This window comes from Plectrocnemia conspersa, unplaced genomic scaffold (genome assembly GCF_051122295.1).
Source record: "Plectrocnemia conspersa isolate PC_06_02 unplaced genomic scaffold, ASM5112229v1 ptg000009l, whole genome shotgun sequence".
Classification (NCBI taxonomy): Eukaryota; Metazoa; Arthropoda; class Insecta; order Trichoptera; family Polycentropodidae; genus Plectrocnemia; species Plectrocnemia conspersa.
In genome coordinates, this window is record NW_028277173.1 from 9,229,381 (window position 1) to 9,250,011 (window position 20,631).

At 29.8% G+C, this 20,631-nt stretch overlaps 1 protein-coding gene and 1 long non-coding RNA gene across 3 annotated transcripts in view; both read left to right on the forward strand.

Moving 5' to 3' along the window:
- The window catches only part of LOC148231856 (uncharacterized), a 121,135-nt gene that overhangs the window by 63,521 nt on the left and 36,983 nt on the right, over positions 1-20,631 (forward strand). Inside the window, exon 2 of the mRNA XM_088192296.1 lies at positions 17,919-18,067. Within this exon, the coding sequence (XP_088048422.1) occupies positions 17,919-18,067 (149 nt within the window). The remainder of the gene's footprint in view (positions 1-17,918; positions 18,068-20,631) is intronic.
- LOC148231857 (uncharacterized) lies at positions 6,729-7,971 on the forward strand. 2 transcript variants are annotated; one of them, XR_015810637.1, is made up of 3 exons: positions 6,729-6,867; positions 7,261-7,342; positions 7,427-7,971. It is a non-coding gene; the product is annotated as an uncharacterized LOC148231857 (long non-coding RNA). The 2 variants fall into 2 exon arrangements; XR_015810638.1 differs by having other exon boundaries at positions 6,749-6,767.

The window sequence follows — 20,631 nt, forward strand, 5'->3', positions numbered from 1 at the left end:
ACTAGTATTCATCTCTTAGCTGTTCTAATATCTAATATTAAAAATATCCATGAAATGAATGACGGAATTGTTGTAAATGTATTACAACTTTAATTTAATTTATTTTTAAGGACGATTGAATCAAGCAAGGAATTTTGCGAAATCATTTATGATCGGAATTTTCGCTGTGCGCTGTTTTCGTTTGCCCAATAAGCACCGAACCGATTGAAAACATAAATTTCTTTTGACATCAACATTTTATTTTGATATTTATTTTTTCATAATGTATTACACAAATACCAACAGCCGATTACATTTATCAACATCAGCTGACTCGTCAGGTTGAATATTCACTTTTATGAGACTGGCTTTGATATATTTTACTACTTACAGTAAAATATCATCACTGAGAGTTTAAATAAGCGGTCGAATCACATAGTTCGATAGCAGAAACTGCTGAATTTTGTTTTGTACTTAAGAACGCTTAATATTATTTTATAATATACACTTCATCCTACATATAGAATTAAGTAATTATATTTAATAAAAAATATCGGATTCTTAGTTGTATGGTGTCGAGTGTTATCACGTTGTAGCGCTCTACTAATAATAATATGAAATAAAGAGAAAAAGAAAAAAGAGATAGAAAAAGGTACCAACCGTCCGAAAGTGTCGTGACCTTATCTTGGCCCCTTTTTCACCAGATTGGCACCCCTGCAACGCGACGCATTACCCCGATCGCGATAAACGCGAAACGTTTCCCCTGTTCGGAAAATGTGCGGCGACGAATATGACATCGGTCTCGGACGATAGCACATCGGTGCTACATTGCCCGGAAAAATCTTTTAGGTACCTATTCGAAAAACGGGGAGCCCAAATGACTACTTTATCGGCTACTAAAGCTGACTTGCAAATTAGCATAAAAAATTAACGGTGTGATCGTAGTGTGTTGCCGAATTGTATTTTGCGGTTTGAGCTGGGTTCTGTGTGAGCTTAAATTGAATTTGGTGAAGCTGGACGAAATTGTCTGTTATGTAATCGAGTTACAGTAGATCTTATGTGGCTAGATTTATGGTATAGCTATAAAAATAATATATGTTAAGGCTCTATTTTAAAAAGAGTTACGATGTTATTGTCAGCTTAATGCCATTGTGCCTTAAAATAATACATTATATAATAGTACGATTCAATATATAAAATTACATCAGTATAGGTTCAAAATGTTGTATAACAAATAAGACGCTTTTTGACATCGTTCATGAACGAATATTAAACTCTTATCTTACAAAATAAACAAATCACAATTAATTGACGTATTAACGTTTAATAGCCAATTTAAACACTACAATTATAACATTACTGAGTCTTGCATAAAATCTAATAAAAATAATCACCCGTTTATCGAATGAAACTAGCGTTATATAAGCGATTTTTAATGTATCCCTCGGGTTAAATTTAACATTTGGTATAGGTACTACTTCAATAATGTATGAATCGAATCATTATATTGAACATCTTACATTTATTATAATCCCCAAAGGCATTCCACCTTCGATCCTCTAATCTGAAAGCTCAATTCGCCTTATTGTTTGCATTCCACAGTCATACGTCTTCAGAACTTAAGAGACAAAAATACCAGATTTCTTGTAACATCTCGTGGGATTAAGTTAAGCACGCCTGACGCCATCAATCACGACGTGTTTATTCAATCACGCGGAATTGCCACTTGCTCTGATATCAAACAGATTTTCCTATATTTGTTTGTTATATACAGGATGCTCGTTAACAATGGTGGTATATAGATGGGTATGGTTTGACACCAATACTTATCAATTGCACTGGCGTGATACTACATGCCATAACCGCGATGTTTGATGGCAATGTAATGGGGTTGGCGGTAAATTTCATACCCTTTCCCATCGGCACGTACGTGCCACACGTGTGTGTCATAATATAATGCATGCAATCGTATACATTGTAGTATATGGTTGTTTAGATAGATAATCCATTAACTTTTCACAATACCACTGTTATTTTTAGTTTGTGTGAATCAATCGTTGTGACTGTAATGTTTATAATTTTGTAAAGTAAATATACAAGGCTAAAAAAATAGAATCACTTTTTTACTCGTGTAAATCCGAGTCAAAACGTGCTTGCATTAATACTGGCAAATATGAATTCATTGCCAATTTATTTGTATAAATAGCAAAATATATTCTATTATTATTTTATGGAGTAAGGGATAAGGAAATTCTTTCTTTGGCCCGACCATTGATCATAACTAATTTACAATTGAGCACTTTCAATACTTCCGAAAAAATGCAAAATAATGCTTTCTCAGTTTTGAAGGATTTTCATTTTAAATATTTTTTTTATTATTAAAAATGCAATTTTGAAGAAAAGTATTGGTTTTAAGTAAAAGTACTTGTATGTACTTGTATGTTTTTTAAGCATTCTTCGCGTTTGTTTTTATTTTAATTATTAGCTTTATTATAAATAAAATGCATAAATTATAATTAAAATCAACCAAATTTTACATTTTCTATATACAGAAAATTAATTTTAACGATATTAAAATATACTGTAGCTACATATCTTTTTTATATGTCCAAATTTCTCAAGAATTCTCGTAAAATTAGAAACACTACTTACATAATTAGTTTTTAAACTATTTTAATCCTTGTTTTATTAATACATTTATATGCGCGGATACATATATAAAAATGTTAATTTTGATTTACTTAATCGCATGTTGACGAAATGCAATTGGACTGGACCATATCGACCCTTACCGGTTTTTATAACAAAATTTACGGTGTACTCGACCAATGTTTCCTTAGAAAATGGGACGGCATAAGCGATAGGGTGTTACAAAAATGTTTTATTAAAAACGTTATCGTAATAATCAAAATAAAATAAGTATTTTACATTTTTTTGAAAGCGTTAAGAAGACCGCTCGCCTTCGTTATGCGGAGCGCATGTCACTGCAATTATTGATTGATGATTCGCGTTCTGTACAATTCGCTAGTTCATAGCAACCTTGAATATATCTCAATTGCTTAGAATCCGATTAAATAATAATTACATTATGAAAATTTTTATTTGTAATACAACATCAGTTTTTGAACATCTGTCACACTAGGTTTTATCTGCATTCCAAAAGAATACATTCACATTGCTCGAAACCATATATTATATAATGTATAGAACTGGCAATTAAAAAACATGTCAACTGCACGTTTCTATGAGAGTTAATTTTTTATTTAATAGCGAGAATATGTTATTAAAATGAATTAATAGCGAGAATGCTCTTTAATTAACATGTACTTGCTGTATATATGTTTAATTCTGGCATTATATTCCAGGGGCGCGTGTGTTTTTTTATATCAAAAATATAAAAAATAAATTAAGACTTTTAGAGGTGAACAAATGTTTTGTTTGACAAGTTCTCACCACTGTAGAAAAAATCCTCAAAAATAAATTCAAACGAATTTGAAATAGTCGAATGTTACATTTGCATTCATAACATGTTTGAACTCTGACTTTAAACTTTTGACATCTGTCATACATTGCTAATAAAAAATACAGTTTTCCAATTTGGTATCAAGCAGTCAAATATATATATATGTATACGAGCTACATATTTTTTCAAATATCATTATTAATATGTATATATAAAATATGTATTTATATTTGTTTATTAAAATTTATAATTTATTTATAAATAATATTATTTTCCTGGAAAAGTAGCTAAATATAAAATCTAATTAAATTTAAAAGAATGTTATATCTCAGAAAAAAGATAAGGTAATTATTAAAATTAATAGAAAATTTGTGGAATCTTGGCCTTTGAGCGTTGATATTGAATTACTCACATAATAATTCGACAAAAAAGCAAAATAAAATATTCTCAGTAGTCTTTTAATGCCAAAAGTAAACATTTATCACGACAGCGAAAAAATACTCATTTATGATATAAGATCCGATGTCGATAGTGTGCTTGACAAGTAACGGGCACATGAAGGTCTCATTGATTATTTTTCACCTATAAAAATATAGGTGAGAGGTAAAATTCCCATTTTTCCATCATGTTATGATATTACTTTTACATTATATTACATACACAATGAATATAATCTGATTAAACACTCGTATACTCGTATAATATAATATCAAAAATAATTTAAATTATTGGTAATATCATGCATAATAATTACCATAGTTATAGTTAATAATGAATGTACAACAAGGCGCATCCACACTTTCTTACGAACATAGAAACATAATATGAAAAAATAATTGTAATATGCATTCAATTAGATCTCGATATTTTATTGTCGAAATGACAAAAATAGTGTTTGAATGAAGAGAAAGGAAAGCATGTTTTTTAAAATCAATATAAATTTTTGACTTAAAATTAGAACAAATGACAGTTCAGTGTAGTGATGCATGTACATATGTCACCACAGGTGGATCTGATTCAAATTCTGTAGCAAACATTGAGTGCTGACAAAAAATATAGTATTTTTATTTCCACCTCGCTTTAGCCTTATTTCTAATCAAGTAAGATCTTTCACATTCCTACGACTTTTGGTTGTCGGAAAGACAGTGGGTTGCGTGATAAGTTGTTGTATATGTCTCACGGCTTATATTTTCTCCACGATGACGACGATGTCGCCACAAATGTGTAAATTAGCCTAGCAGGGACATCATTTGGGGGGGGGGGGTTGTCTCCCCACCCCCTAGAATTTGGCCATTAATGTCATTTAATGAAATACTATGAATCTTAATGCAATCTAAATATTAAAAATAACACCGTAGAAAAAGCTGAAATTCTCGGGTTGTCCCTAAATAAAATCTAAAAAAATAGTCTCAAATCGAATCAGAAAATATTTTTTAAGACATGTCAATATTCGTATCAAAATACACGAAGTCGTATCAATTCATTTTTACCAGTAAATATATATTTTTACCAATGAAGATATAATTTATCTGGCAGGTGCAAGTACAATTTTATGATTTCAACTTTTTCCTTAATATATATTTTTACTAGTGAAAATATAATTTAACTGTTAGGAACTAGTGAAATTATATGCTGCTCTAAAATATCTATAAAATGCAATTTGACTGTTGCGAAATTTTCATTAGCTGTTCAAACCCAAACCTAGTGTAATGAAAGTTCTAAAACTAATTAGAACTTTCATTAGAAAAAGTCCAAATTACAAACTAAGACAACTCAGCTCTCAGGGAAAAATAAGCGGAAGAGGAATTACAGACAGATACCCGATATTACCACAGACTTCTGATATAAGAGTGTTGGTTAAAACATATTCAAACCGAATTTTGGTCAATAGAAGGGCGCAAAAATAATTATCACTTTTCAGAAGTGAAAAATTCGTGTCAAAAGCAATAAAATCATTTCTTTCGTTAGAGAAAAATCATCATCAACTCATAAACATTCCATAAGAAGGGCGAACATTTTTTTTCCTTTCATGAACCTAACAAATATGTTCAAACATCTAATATTTCCCCTGGATTAGTAGCGTAGCCAAAGTTTGGCCGCCTGGAAAAGATCTTTAACTTTGCCCCCCTCCCCCATACAATTATCTAATACAAAAACAGATCTTACATAACAAAATGTGCAAAACAGTTTTCAAGTTTGATGAAATATGTTAATGGTTATCAGGCATTTCATTATCTTGGCACGTGCTCGACTCGAATAAACGATGGAGAATATCTAGTGTAACTTCGACTTTTACCGATTCTAAGAAACTGGGCAAATTTTCGGACCGCCCAAAAATATTTTTATCATTAGGGGCGGCTTTTATTTTTAGCATTTTTAAGCTGTTGTTTATTTTTATCACATATTGTTGTTTGTTGATATATATTTTAACGCAATCAGTTTAAGAATTATGGTCCTTCCATCGCGAAAATGCAACCCCCAAGCATTTGCCGCTCAGGGCAGTCCATTCTCCCTCCCCCCTGCCTCCTAGATGTACTCAGTCCTAGTAAATTTCAATGCTGAAATAAGCTCCGTTCAGTATCTTATTGTTCATGTCCACATGAGCAGCCTGGTGCATCCTCCAGGCAATTTTCACATCTTTGGACTGCTCAAAGAGGTGATTCAGGTTCGACAAAAAGCTGCAGCAAACGATGTATAAGGCGCACTTACACAAAAAATAAAAAAAAACATATTCATACACCTTATAAGTGATATACAACTTAAGCGCTATAAAACGTATTTTTCACAATGCCATAGAGATTGTAAATACTTCTAGATGTTTTTCATTTATTAAATTCTCATACGTTTATTATGTATTTGTTTGCGCAAATAAGAAACGAAGGAACTATATTTAAACACACAGAGCTAGCTCATTGTCGGGATTTCAGGATTTTTCCCGTGGACCCGCACATAAAACAGCATACATAAAACCATGATCTTGAATTAATTCCACCTTTGTATTAGTAAGCTCTGCATTTAATATTTCCCCAAAGCCCCGCAAAATCCCCAGCCGGCCCTGTAAACACCTCTTTCTAACAAATCTGATGTAAGAACAAACGGGAAACCATTTAATCTTCGTTATTTTAATAAAAAAAAACTCAGAACACAAATAAAATAATATTATATATACACTATATTGATATGTTTTATTATTTAGTTATACGTAACAGACAATATAAATTTGTAAGAGAAGCAACATAGACCATTAAATATGTTGTTAAGGCCAAATTCGTCGCAGTGCGCAAGCGCGCGTTCCGTGCTCGCTATCGGCTCAGCGGCCGTAGAGGTCGGACGTTTGCCAATTCTGTATAGCCATATTATTTCGCATTTGACCTTTAAATTCTGAATGAAAGTGATTCTGCACCACACCGTGACAAATATATTCGGTTATATTTAGTACTATTATCACTCCCCCCCCTCTTCCCAATTTTAGATATTTTATGACAAACAAAATATCTTGTAACGTCATAACTAATTTTACGTTACATACATTTTTAAAACAGTAATAAATTTAAGAAATTCTATAATATCACACAACTATTGTGCGTTTATTTTTTATTTTAATTATTTGATTATCAAAAACTATTCATAAAAATTATAAAAGTTGTAAATTTGTATGCGTTTTTTTATTTATTTAGGCCAAAAATTATTTATTATAAACTAATATAATTATATATATACATAAATTCAAATATATTTTTTAAATTATTATTAGACTTCATTATATATATTATTCAATGAATAAAAAATAAATAATATTTCATGATCAAAATTTTCAGTGCTATGACCAAATATTAATAGCCGGCATCTGTCACTTTATAACCGCCCTCCGCCGTTTGTTGTTGTTCGTTTTTAAAGCAGGTAAATTTAAACAAATACCCATTCTAATGCGTGTATGATATTTAACAAATGCTTATAACAATCTAAACCTCATTTGTCTTTCAGAACATGGACGAAGATCGACTAATTATTTGTCCATATGACAGTAAACACGTGGTACGCCAATTTAGATTTCAACGCCATTTAGTTAAATGTGAAAAAAATTACCCTCCGCTGGATAAGTGTCGTTACAACTTTTCCCATCGATTTCCTACCAACAAAACTGAAGAACACTACATGGATTGCCCGGAGAGGCACATTTTTATAAGACAATTGTTTACCATAGAAGAGTTTAAGGGTTTATCTTTAAACGTTATAAGTACACTTCGAGAAAACATGTTGGATTCGTATCCAATAAAGGGTATAGATAATTATCAGTGTAAAGATAACAATAACTCCAAAACGCCGCAAAGTACGCTGGAACAATCCACACCAGAAATACGAATTAAACCGACAACTATAGAAAAGAAGTCCTATCCTAAACAGCCTAAAGAAGAATCGTTCATGTTACCGATACATACTACTGAAGAAGATGAATTTGATATAAACTCATTCTGGTGAATCAATCAAATTTATGCTTTAAAACGAATAAACCAACAAACAAATAACAATATTTGTTTTTATTATACCTTTCATTGTTTATTTTTTTTATTGTAAATCTTCCGTTGTAATATGGCAAGTGTTAAATCTAATGCGTTACATCGAGTATCAAGCGACATGTACAAACATTTTGACATCAGACTGAAATTAAGTCTGGAAATTTATGATATATTAGAAGTGGTAGTGGTCAATTAATAGAAAAATTTATAAAAACCCAGAGACAGGAACATACTACCTGACTTAATTAGTCCAATTAGGGTTCGGATATCTTATGTTCCATGATAAATAACGACATTTAAACAATTTCCCAAATTGAAACTACCAAATTTCATTAAAAATAGATAGCCATGTTTTTATAATGGGCATGCATAACATACATATACTCAAGTATTAAAATATATTACGAAAAAAAGATTAAAGATAAATATATACATTTACACCTTGCTTAAATATTTAACAATTTTATGCAACAATCACATATTTCTTTTCTTGAGGTCGTTTTCATAACATCCTTACTGTGAATTATATATTTGGCTCTCATAGAAGAGAGCAGTTCTACATCTAAGTACATTAATTTAAAAGAGCCCACACAAATTAGACTCATTTGATTGCCTTAGGATCTTCAAATAATATGTTTGTATGAATAATTATTTACTGTATATATATATATATATATTACATTCTATACAATAAAGTTCTAGAGAGAGACTATAGATAGACATTTGAAATGGGATTCTGGTTTCTATTAGTAAGAAAATAATCAATGTCAGTTAACGTTATGTACGAGAAGATCTTGGTTTCTCACATAGTATTTTATCACTGGTAACGTAAAACCAATAAAATAAAGATATCTTTAGATGATTAGATAAATAAATGTCAATTGTGATTAATGATCCTTGTCCATAAGAAATAAATTGTTTCCTCAATATCAAATTTACTTTGCAATAATATTTAAAACGGTCTATAAGAAAAATTATAATAATTTTCTATAATTAATTATATTTAAAGTGTTTATGTTTTGATTGATGACAGAAGTCTACAAAATAATTATCTAATTATTTTATTATTGCTTTCAGGTTTGTACAGATTATGCTAAAAGTCACTTCACATTTAAAAATTGAATAACTTCTTTTAGCGACGGATGGAAATTAGACACAGATTGAGTCACTGCAATAGTATTTTATTAATGATTTGCATAGTTATTACAATATATAGATGATGGTGCACGAGGCAGTACCGGCCAGTTCGCCAAAAGAATGTCAGAGTGCCATCAAATCTTGATCATAATAAAACCTAAATAGTATATATTATACATATATAAATGGCCCCTCACATTATTTTTATTCATCTTTTACATGATATTCTATATATCGTGAATATTTTTTTTAAATAATATATTTTAATTTACTCCTATTCTTAATATAAAATTTATTTAAATATCCCCAAGAAATAAATCTGCAAAAATTAAAAAAATACACAATGGGAATTCCCTGGTTAGGGGCAATATTTTAGATTTTTCCAGGGGGGGGGGGACAAAAGTTGGCCAGTCGTTAGTCGTTATTCTTAATATTTGGATTTCATTAAGATTCATATTCCATTAAATAAAATGCATTTTTCTGGACAAATTTAAAGGGGGAAATGCCCCCCCCCCATGACATTCCTGTCCCTGGTTTTTTAATAGCTGTAACTAATACTTTCTGGATACGACTTGAGTGGAGTCATCCACTACGTGGAAGAACTTTAATGTACCCTTATTGTTAGAAACGACAAGCCAATGACATTATCGCTGTTTTTGAAAAATAATTTATTTTATGAAAATTATTTCTGAGTAAGAACAATGGATCGCTAACGCTTTGTAAAATGTGCAAAGAAAAGTCTTGTCTTACTAAGCTTCTATTTGTATAATCTAGAGAAAAAAAAATATTTAGCTCTAAAAAAGGTATTTGATTTTTAAATAGTGAAGTGTCTTTTAGGCTTGTTTGTACATTAAAAAACGTTCAAATTATTGGACTGGCTTATAAAACAATCGAGATCAGTGGCGTCATAATTCCTGAAATAATGATTTATGACGTCACCTAATGCTGGTCTCTGAGTGGTTGGTTAACTTGTGACATTTTAATAGGCTAATGCACAGCTGCAATTAAATCGGGTAGTAAGAAAAGGAATAGGGATTTCTAATTAACACTTCAAAAACATTGTTTGACAGTATAAGTTTAATGACCGATTTTATGAAATATTAACAGCAAACATTTAGTTGACTTGCTTGAATATATGCCGGTCAATAAAAAAATAGTAATGCAATGGTCAATAACTTAAAAATGATTATATGATTCTCGAGAAATGTAAAACTTCAAAAAATTATGGATAACTTAATATATTAATAAATTTTAATTAAAGATCGATATTTAGTTCATGTATAAAAAATAACAGGAATTCATATAGTGTGAATCTTTACTAATATTATATATTTATGCTCATATGTATATAACGAATCTAAAAATAGTTTTGATTAATTCACCCTTTTCATCCTGGGGTGATTTGGGAGTATCCTGCAATAAAAGAGATACAGCACGCTATTTTGCCACAGAAGAGCTTAAATTACCCATTGCGACCTAATGACCAGTAACAGAAAGATCTTTGTCGTTATTCACTTTTTAAAAGCGGTCGGGCCACACTACGCCCTCTACGTGACGTTTTCGCATAATTCCAAATGCTTAGCTTATGGATGGTAGGATTGTGTTTGGTATAAATTAATTACTCTTTGAATCTGGATCAGGTACATTCGAATTCTGCTTTTGAGTATTTAGCTTGGTACGCGCAGAGGTCGGTTTATCCAATTATGAATCAGATGCAGTTGTCTGATTGTGTTTAATGAGTAAAAGACTGCTTCATACGTGGCTCGTAAATTAATATTAGCTCGAGTCCTAGAAAATTAGAGAACATGTAGTAGTATAGTTATCAAGATGCATAGTATACTTATCGCTTTATATAAATTAGATTTATTGTTTGCAATAACTATTTGTGTATCTTGGAAAAAATAAATTTAATGAGTATGAGAGAGTATGAGAACTTTATTAAAATAGTGTTTATTTTTAAGTTAAATAAAGTATTAAGAACAGACAAGGAACCCAGATACTTATATAATATAACATACTAGATATTGCTATATAATTTTCAGTTAATAAATAATAACTAGAATCGTATTCGTCGAAAATGCAATAGTAAACTAAGTATTAATCATGCATGTAAACGTAATGTAATAATAATGCTAAGAAGCCGCACGTCATTCGAGTGCATGATGTCACTCTGTGCATACTTTCGTGGCCCGAGCGTGTATAAATAATATGTAAAAATATATTTATTATTATTATTTTATTATTGTATTTTTGCTATTATGGTTATATGTTTAAGTACAACCATTTAATTAAACAGTAGTAATTTAAAAAAATATATACAATATTCCTGCAAGGCATGCACTTAATATTAAACACCATTTCTTTTCAGAATACGTTCATTATATATAGAACATGGTGTTTTATCGCCAGGTAAAAGCCAAAACTAATAAATGTTGAACATCACATAGTTGACTCGACTTTTCTAACGTAACTTTATCGTTCAAGTTTCTTGCAAAGAACAAAAAAAATACCGAGGCGGAACAATTAAAAGAAGACACTAAACATTATACAACACACAGTCGATAAAACTTTCGCTTCAATAACCATAAAGTCTAAATTTCCGCCTCACAAATTCCAACTCCCGAAAAGCACATAGGTTCGAATCATAACTACATATATATATATATATATATATATATATATATATATATATATATATATATATATATATATATATATATATATATATATATATATATATATATATATATATATATATATATATATTGATTTATTTCTTTATAATAAAGCAAAAGTACGCATTTATTATACAATCTGATATAAAGCTTTTCTAAAAAAAATCGGAATCCTTAAAATATTACTCAAAATTCACAAACGTTATTTTTTGGAAATGTAATCTGTGATGATCGATTAAAAAGATAATTAATAAATTATTTGCCTAGAGAAACACTAGGATTAGCCCAATGCGTTACAATGGGGTAAGCGCAATAAACAATTACTAAGTAAGAAGTGTGACGCCAGACTTAATTCAAAGTCTATTAATCAGTGATATATATTTTAATACATATTTTTATTTATTTATTTTTTATATTCCGTTGAAACCTGACAGGCGTAAGCCCATGTGTTACAAAGGGGTGTACCAACTGCCAATCAAAATTAATGAATACCTACAAGTAAATATTTAACAACCATACTGAAAGTCGGTGACATCTATATTATTATTTTACAATTATTATATGGAATATAATTTTAAATCAATATATACTCATTTTTGCAGATAGGGCCGGTTTTTAATTATAGCGCATTCGAACCCGCAACTTCAGAGTTACTAATCTGAAACGTTATGGACTGCACTATTCCATCCTTATTATAAACTATTATCACAGCTTACAATCAATTTGTAGGGTGGGGGGCTATTTAGTCACTATAGCCAAAAATAAACGGCACTTTGTTAACACTAGAGACACTGCGTAAGACAACACAATCACTGGCGGACATGGACGGGAAGACAACGACCGGCGGTGCCTCATCCGCCGATCATTTACATCGTCATTAATACAACATTATACATAACAATTTTAATAAACTACTACTAATGTCTAATTGCACCCGTCACAAACCGTCCGTCAAACTAGTAACCATTCATAAAATATGTATTACAATATTTCAATCGCAATTAGCTTCATTAGCGTTTTAGTATTTTTTTTATAAAATATACGGAATACTGCTGGAAGAATTGTATCCAACTGTGAGCTATTGTAAACATTAATAAAATATTCATTATTAAAAAAGGCTAAATCGTTTTGTTGAGCATATATATAAAGGTTTTTATAGTCATAATTATATTTAGAGATATTGTTGCTGTCGACTCTTCTTGGATATTCGTTCTCATTCTTTCCTTTTATCCATTATCGATCAAGAGCAAAGGTATGCGATATGAAATATTCATATATGTGCCCCGAAGGAAAGTTTCCCGCTCCTATTACCCCCGTTTTCCATTGACGGTTTTATTTGCAAACGTGCAATAGTAATCCCCTCCACCCCTTTTATTCATTATTGAAATCAATTTTTTCACATACAATTTGTCGCACTACGTTAAGCTCAGATGTTAAAGGTAACTGCAATATACGAAACGTGATGTGTTATTCGAATTACTGAATTAACCTTTGACATGTTTTATACAAAAATAAGTTATTTTAATAGACAGATGATTTTGTAAAGTAGTAATAAGTAGTTAATTTTATTAATTGTTTTAAGACGAAATCATAAAAAAAATCTAGGCCTGCCGATTTCTGTTTTATGAAATACGCTTATAAAATCGCGCATTGCGCTCGATAACCGTTTTTTTTTTCAAGATTAAAAAAATATTTTTGAATATTAATTCAAGTGGATTATTTTTATTTTAAGAGCAATTTAAACGGTTAATTTTGCTTTGTAAACCGATGGTACTTATGAGAAAAATATATGGTACTTACAATTTTTATCTGCATTTTCTAGAAAATTAACTTATAATCTGTAGTGATCAAATATACCAGATAATTAATTTCATAAAGAAAAATAATTTAAAAAGGATGTTAAAATCTGTTGCTAAGTTGATTGTTGTTTTAATATATAATTTAAATAATTAGAATGTAATATTATTTTCTTTTGTTTAGATTGACCTGAAAATTTTTAGTATATATAATAATACGTTCTAAAAAGTTGTATACCTCTTGGTACACAAACAGAATTATTATTAGATAGAAGATGAAAACTAGAGAGTAAAGCACGTTTCAACCATACCATAATTTTGAAGTGCTGCGTCTCATAATAATAAAGGTTTGCCTTATTGCTTTATTATTAGAGCAATGTCAATTAATATAATAGTAATTACATTCTGCAGGGTCTAAATAATTGTAATTATATACAAAATATTTAAATAATTGCATACATTCTCATTTTTATATTAATTAAATTCCGCTGGAGTTAATCATCTCAATATAATATATAATACATATATGTATGTAAATATGGATACGTCCTAAAGTATCTGGCTCCAATTATTCCAACTTATGTACCCAAAATATACTGTTTTTTATTTCTTTTTTTCCAGAAAAAAATTGAACTAAACGCAAACGTAGCTTTTAAAAAAATATTTATAAATAAAATATTTGTAATTATTTCACATCTATATTATGCTCGCTATATTCGTAAATTTATCTTTTTAATCAAACATGACTGTGGTAATTTTCATTATATTATTTAATTTAGCTTCCGCAGTATCAAAAATAGGCAAACATTCGATATTTATAGAGAGCGTAACCAAGGATCGCTCCACTGGATTTTCGCCAATCTGCAGAATATAAAATCTGCTCAAAGGGGTCCAATCCGCGTCGAGCATCGCCAACTCGTTCGTATGTAAACTCAAAGGGTACATCATCCGAAATCATTTCCAGTCCCGAGGTTCAAGCGATTATTTATCGCCGCTTTGTCCTCGAACCCTTCCGTTTCAAGAACAGCCCTTGTAAAAAATAAAAGTACATTCGTGGCGGAGAAGAGGCATTTTCAAGCATTTTAGTTGTTTGATAATAATTTCTTATTGTGTACTCGAAATTTAATCTCAGAATTTCTTAATTAAAAAAAATCTCGAATGATAAATAAAAAAAATTAACTTAAATTTAAAGTATTTATTAAAAGTAGATTATCATGATGTGTTTACTAACTTACTAATATTGATAACATCTAGGGACTAAGAAACTAAAGTAAAAGCGCAATAAAATATATAAAAATGCTATTAGAGCACAAAGTTGCGAACATTCTAAGCTTATTATTTTTCTCGTGACATGTGTTTCTGGTCCTCGACTACTCGAAACATTTCTTCGGCTATCCATAGGCGTATATTTCACAGCTAAGGCTTATTCTTTTTTCTGAGCCATTTTTTACCTTAAATTTTTCCCATTACTAATATATGAAAAAAACATATTTTGGACCTCAAAAAATGTGCTCGAGGTACTCAATCTTCCTGCGTTTGATAGTTATAAAGAGATCTCGATCGCTTTCTATCATGAAAATAAATCGGTCATGGGAGACTCTTAATCCATGTAATTTTCAGCATACCCCAATGTAGGTACATTTGAAACGCTTCCAGTCTATTTATTGTAATACTTTTTAAAGTCAGATCTCGCATTAGTATTACGGTGAGATACTTTCCCTTTCGCTCGCTCGTGTATTAAGTGACGAGAGTGAGTAAGAAATAAGGGCGTGCGAGCCGCACGCCCTTATTTCTCACTCGAACAGCGAAAGGAAACGTATCTTTAATAGTGCTACAATATTTGCATTGTTCAAATATAAAAAAGTCGTTAGAAATCCCAAAAAAATACTGTCCGATCCAAATCAAATCAGAATATAAATCAAAAACCCGTCAATTTTACAGGTGCCTTAAATCTAGTGATAAGATATATGAATATTCGAATAATTGATCAAATATCAAATAATACTATCATAAATTAAATTTCAAAAATCTTAGAATGAGACAATTTGTATACTTGAGCAACATATCTATTCGTTTTTCTCTCATATACCCGAAAAATAGAGCCACTCCAAAATCCATGGCTCTTTATGCGCCTTTATTTTGTTTTAAATGAGAGACAATGATACGCATCTTCTCAACAAAATAATACTGATACGCCTTCAAAAAACATTTGTGCATAGAATATTTATCGGCGTGTCTACTATGACCAAAATTCGCAGAATTCGTTCGTTGAACGAAAGAAAATGTGTAAGAGGCCTACCCTTTTCTATCGTTGAACGCTTATCTCAAAAAAAGGTGTGCGTCGCAAATTTATGTGAAGTTCGTGTTACGCTTTTATATTTATTGTTTCAAGATTTTATTTCAATCTGTTCAATAATTCGATAGCGACTAATTTATTTATAGTTATTTAATTTATATGCAAATCCACACAAAATCATATTTTTGTGTATATCAAATTCATTCCAAACAATATTAGCTATTGTATATTCAATAAATTTGATCAAATTATGTATTATATTTAAAACATTTCATTAATTTTGCTAAATTAATTCAATCGCAGCTGATCTTTATTCTGGTGATTTTAAAAAACTGAAATAGCGCCCCTGATCAAAAATATCTGTAATATTTAATTAAGAATTTGCCTTTTGATTAACAGTTCGCATAGCATTGTATTATGCATATTTAATAAAATATTTTTTTTAGCAATTATGAACATAATTAATGAATAATTAAAATAATTATTATTTTTTAATTAAATAATATTTTACAGGCAATTGATTAATTTTTGCACCCATTGCTTAAAAAATAATATCGGTAAAAACCGAGAAAAAAATTACGAATATATTCGAACACTTATACAATACAATATTACTTAAAATTACTTACACTTTTGAGGATCAAACGTTTTCGTATCGCCGCTTTGAACCCGAACCCTTCCTTTTGAAAGCAGCATTAAAGAAAAAAGTAAGGTAAAGAAAAACAGAGGCGATGTGGAAGAAAATATATAAATTATACAATAAGATAATTCCAAGAACCACACCTGTGGCTGGTCCTGTTTGCTCTCACCTGTGAAGCAAAACACCCCTCGATGTCTGCTCGGGAGATAAATGATCAAACGGGCTCGTAATTAGATCGTGTCTGGTTGAAGGGGCGTGAATGTCCTTCGGAAGTATGAAGGCAGATTATTTTTGCGGTACTATAAACGTCTCTTTTTGTTTGTGTTCAGCTTGTCTCTGCTAATTTGCTTCATTTTAATTTGTCTTTGAAAAAAACGAAATGTTTATTTTTTTAATAAATTAATAATTAACCAATGTTATGCAAAGGTCTTTTTTTAATTAAATCAGTTACAAATGTAATAATATATTTATTTTTTTAATAAACCAGGTGTGGCAATTTAATTCATGGATTGGTCCTATAAAATAAGTGTAATTTTGGTGCATGCATTTCATAATATGTTCCGGAAACATACTCGTATTTCAAAACACTCGCATATCAAAGCAAATTTTCCCATAATGAACAATGGAAACATAATTTGATTCGGTTCAAACCCCAAAAATATTCATATAAAAATGACTATTTAATATTTTATTTAACAATAATATAATGTTCGCAACTGAATGATATGTGACACTAAACCCATATCAGTGAAGTTAGCAATACATTTAGCGCTATCTCTATATCGGCACTGTATCGCTATAGCGCTACCTCTATATCTATATTAGAATGTGAGGTGTATTTCTATTATAAACAATGCATTATTTTAGTACACATATCTTCCAAATAAACTTGGTATTAGCACTTGACAGCGATCATAATTATTCTAGTGGCATTCACAAGAACTGGAGAAAATTATTTACACAAGACAAAGCCTCGACTGATCAAAATTTGACATTCATATATAATAATAAATGTGTCTATGTTAAGCTCTATAAATATAAATAATAGATATCACGTAGTTTTTTATATATATTTTTATGTGTTTATGTTGAACTCTATAGATATCAAATAATTTTGGTGTATGTTTGATTTCGATCATATATTTCGGTCGAAAGCAAACATACATTTGTAAAAAAATTTGGCTAAATGATATTTTAATAAAATATTTTCTTGTATGATATTTAGCTATTGTACCTTTTAGTAGAGTTTATTAAAAACTACAACCATATACATATGAATAATCACAACGTTAATTGTAATTGCGATGTTTCTCAAATCGATATCTACATATTTTTATATGTATTATATTAAAAATGTATAAATATAATGTATGCACCTGACGTAATTTACATATTTTATTTCACTATACTTTCAGCGTCCCCGTCAGCAGTCCCTTGGCGGAGTTCTAAGAAGAGAAGGAAATTGGAGATGTCTTCTTTTGAGCGCTCTCTTGGCAGGGTGTATAGGGGCTGCTATATGGTGCAGACTGGCCCAGGTCCAAAAAGTCGTCATCAATTTTTCAGTGTGAGTTATTTTTCATTATTTATTTAAATTTTCTATAATTAAATCTTGAAAAAATACTATTTTTACCCCAATCGACTAAAAAATCTAATGAAAATGACGCCTTTTTGCTCGTTGGTATATAACTAATTTATCTTGATCGTCGCCCTAATTTAGACCTCGAAATTTTTGCCCTGGCGAATTGTATACGTGTGCACAAAAACCGATAAGTTAATTTGGTCGTTCTTTTTTTGAGACCTCTTTCGTAATAAAACGCTGCTAAGCCTCTAATTAGTCGTATCAAATTTCCAACGAATCTATGTTTTCAAAATTGTATCTTGGGTTTTGTTTCTATGAAAAATATTCAAGCTAAAATATAAATTTAATTAATCACTTAGAATTAAATTTTATTTTTAGATTTCTTATCATCATAAAATATGAAAAGTATTTATTTTATATGTAACAGCACAATGTTTTTACAGTATACTCTCGAGTATCCAGGTTAATGCTGAGCATAAAGGTTACGAATTATTAATAAACATTTAAAATGTATTTACAATACAGCTTATCATTTTTTTTATTTATTAACGAAATCTGTGATTCTCGTTTGCTTTTGAGAATCTCTCATTAATTTTCGATTATTAATACGATTTTTTATAAGAGCAATTTAGTTCAGTAAATGATTACTAGAAGTCAGTGCCGTCTTGTGACTAATATAATTGTTAGTATCTTCTTCACTTGTGTTCTCACAATCATTACCTTCCGCTTTTATTAATTTAAGCATTGAAACCACAGATCATTTCAATTGCGATCGAAACACTCCTCAATGTTCTTTCGATCGACATTTTCAACGCATTTTAGATTTCCTATTAATCTGCATATTTTTGCCTTAGTTTCTTCAGAATTCAAAACATCTATTTCCATGGTGTTCCAAGTGTTGCTAGCTTCACTTTTGACCAAGTTTGTGCTATTCCTTGTATAGCATCCAACGTCTTCATTTTTTTTCAGTAAAGACATATCATTGATGAAAACACCCTGGTCCATGTGTTGAATTAAACTTGTAACATTAGACGTAAAAATTTTGCACCCATAAAACCATTGTTCGTTTTCAATATGCTTTCATTCGTATGAGAATGAGCATTGTCTATTAACAATGTTGCTTTTTGTGGCATACCCTTTACGTTTTATTTGAACCGATCTTTGAAGATCACTCTATCCATTAATGCTCCTTTTTAATTTTAATAAACAACATATGTTACAACAGACGTGCATTCTTATACAAAGAAATTAAAATTAATTAAAAAAAATATATCGCAAGCACGGATAATCCGTACCCAGATAATCGAGAGTACACTGTAATTTTTTTTTTATGAAAAAATATGAACTTTACTATACTTCTTGTCTATGAAACAGTTATGATACAATATCTAATATTAAAGAGCAAAGTACCAGAAAATAATAGTTTCAGGTTATAAATTGATAAAATTATGATGAAAAAATAATAAAAAATATATTTGCGCAGTACTTAATATTTTTAACGAGTAATTTTATATTTGAGGCTAAAAATACTTATTTTATTATAGTTTAATTAAAAGACAAAAATAGTAAAGCGATTTATGGAGTATGTATATACATAATTATATTATATATTAACGTCTGTATTACGCAATATCTGCATACCCTTTTTATTATTTTATTTATTTATAAAATATAATGAAATAATTCATTTGCGATGTAATTCGGGGTTCCTGCATTTGGCAGGCGTTCCGCGTTGATTCTATGAAACGAGTTAAATTTGTTTTCATTCGTTTCCTCTGAATTCCATCTAAAGATCCAATAGACATTTTCGGCTCTGAATACAAATATTTTAGAAAATGTTACATTCGCGTCCTTTGATGGGAGTGAAGGTGTAGAATAAGTGAAAAAATACATAACGCCAAAACGAATAAATTACGCTACGCATAATTTGAGCTTTCAAAGTTTTAAATTGAATTTCGCGGCGTATCGCTCTCTCAAAGCTCAAGAATTTAATGTTTGTATGTGAAAGTTACGAAATCGCATAATAAACCGTAATTATGCGTGTTTGTCTGTTTATTTTTTTAATATCAGCTTCCAAGAAAAATCTATGCGAAGTTTTTCCATTAATGTCGCCGAGTCTGAGGCATTTTCCGAGATTACTGAGAAATTCATGGATGTTTGGATTACGAGAAAAATTTCATCGCTGCGATTCTTTCGCTCTTTGTAAAGCTTATCATATATAATGAAATTAAAACATATGTTTATAAACAATAAGTCGTATAAAAGTTTCTTTCATCAATCAGTTTATATTAAATTTAATTGAGATAATAATAATAATCTCAATTAAATTAAATATAATAAAAGTAAATTTCTAGTATAATATTATATAAAAAAATAATTAAAAATACACAGAATTGTAATACTAAAATACTTTCTATAAATGTTAATTTTTAATGACATAGGCATAAAATATATGAAAACAAAACTTACGTTTTGGAAATATTATGTAATTGCTACAAAAGAGAAATCATGTTATGAAGTGTCACAAAAAATAGATAGAATAATAATTT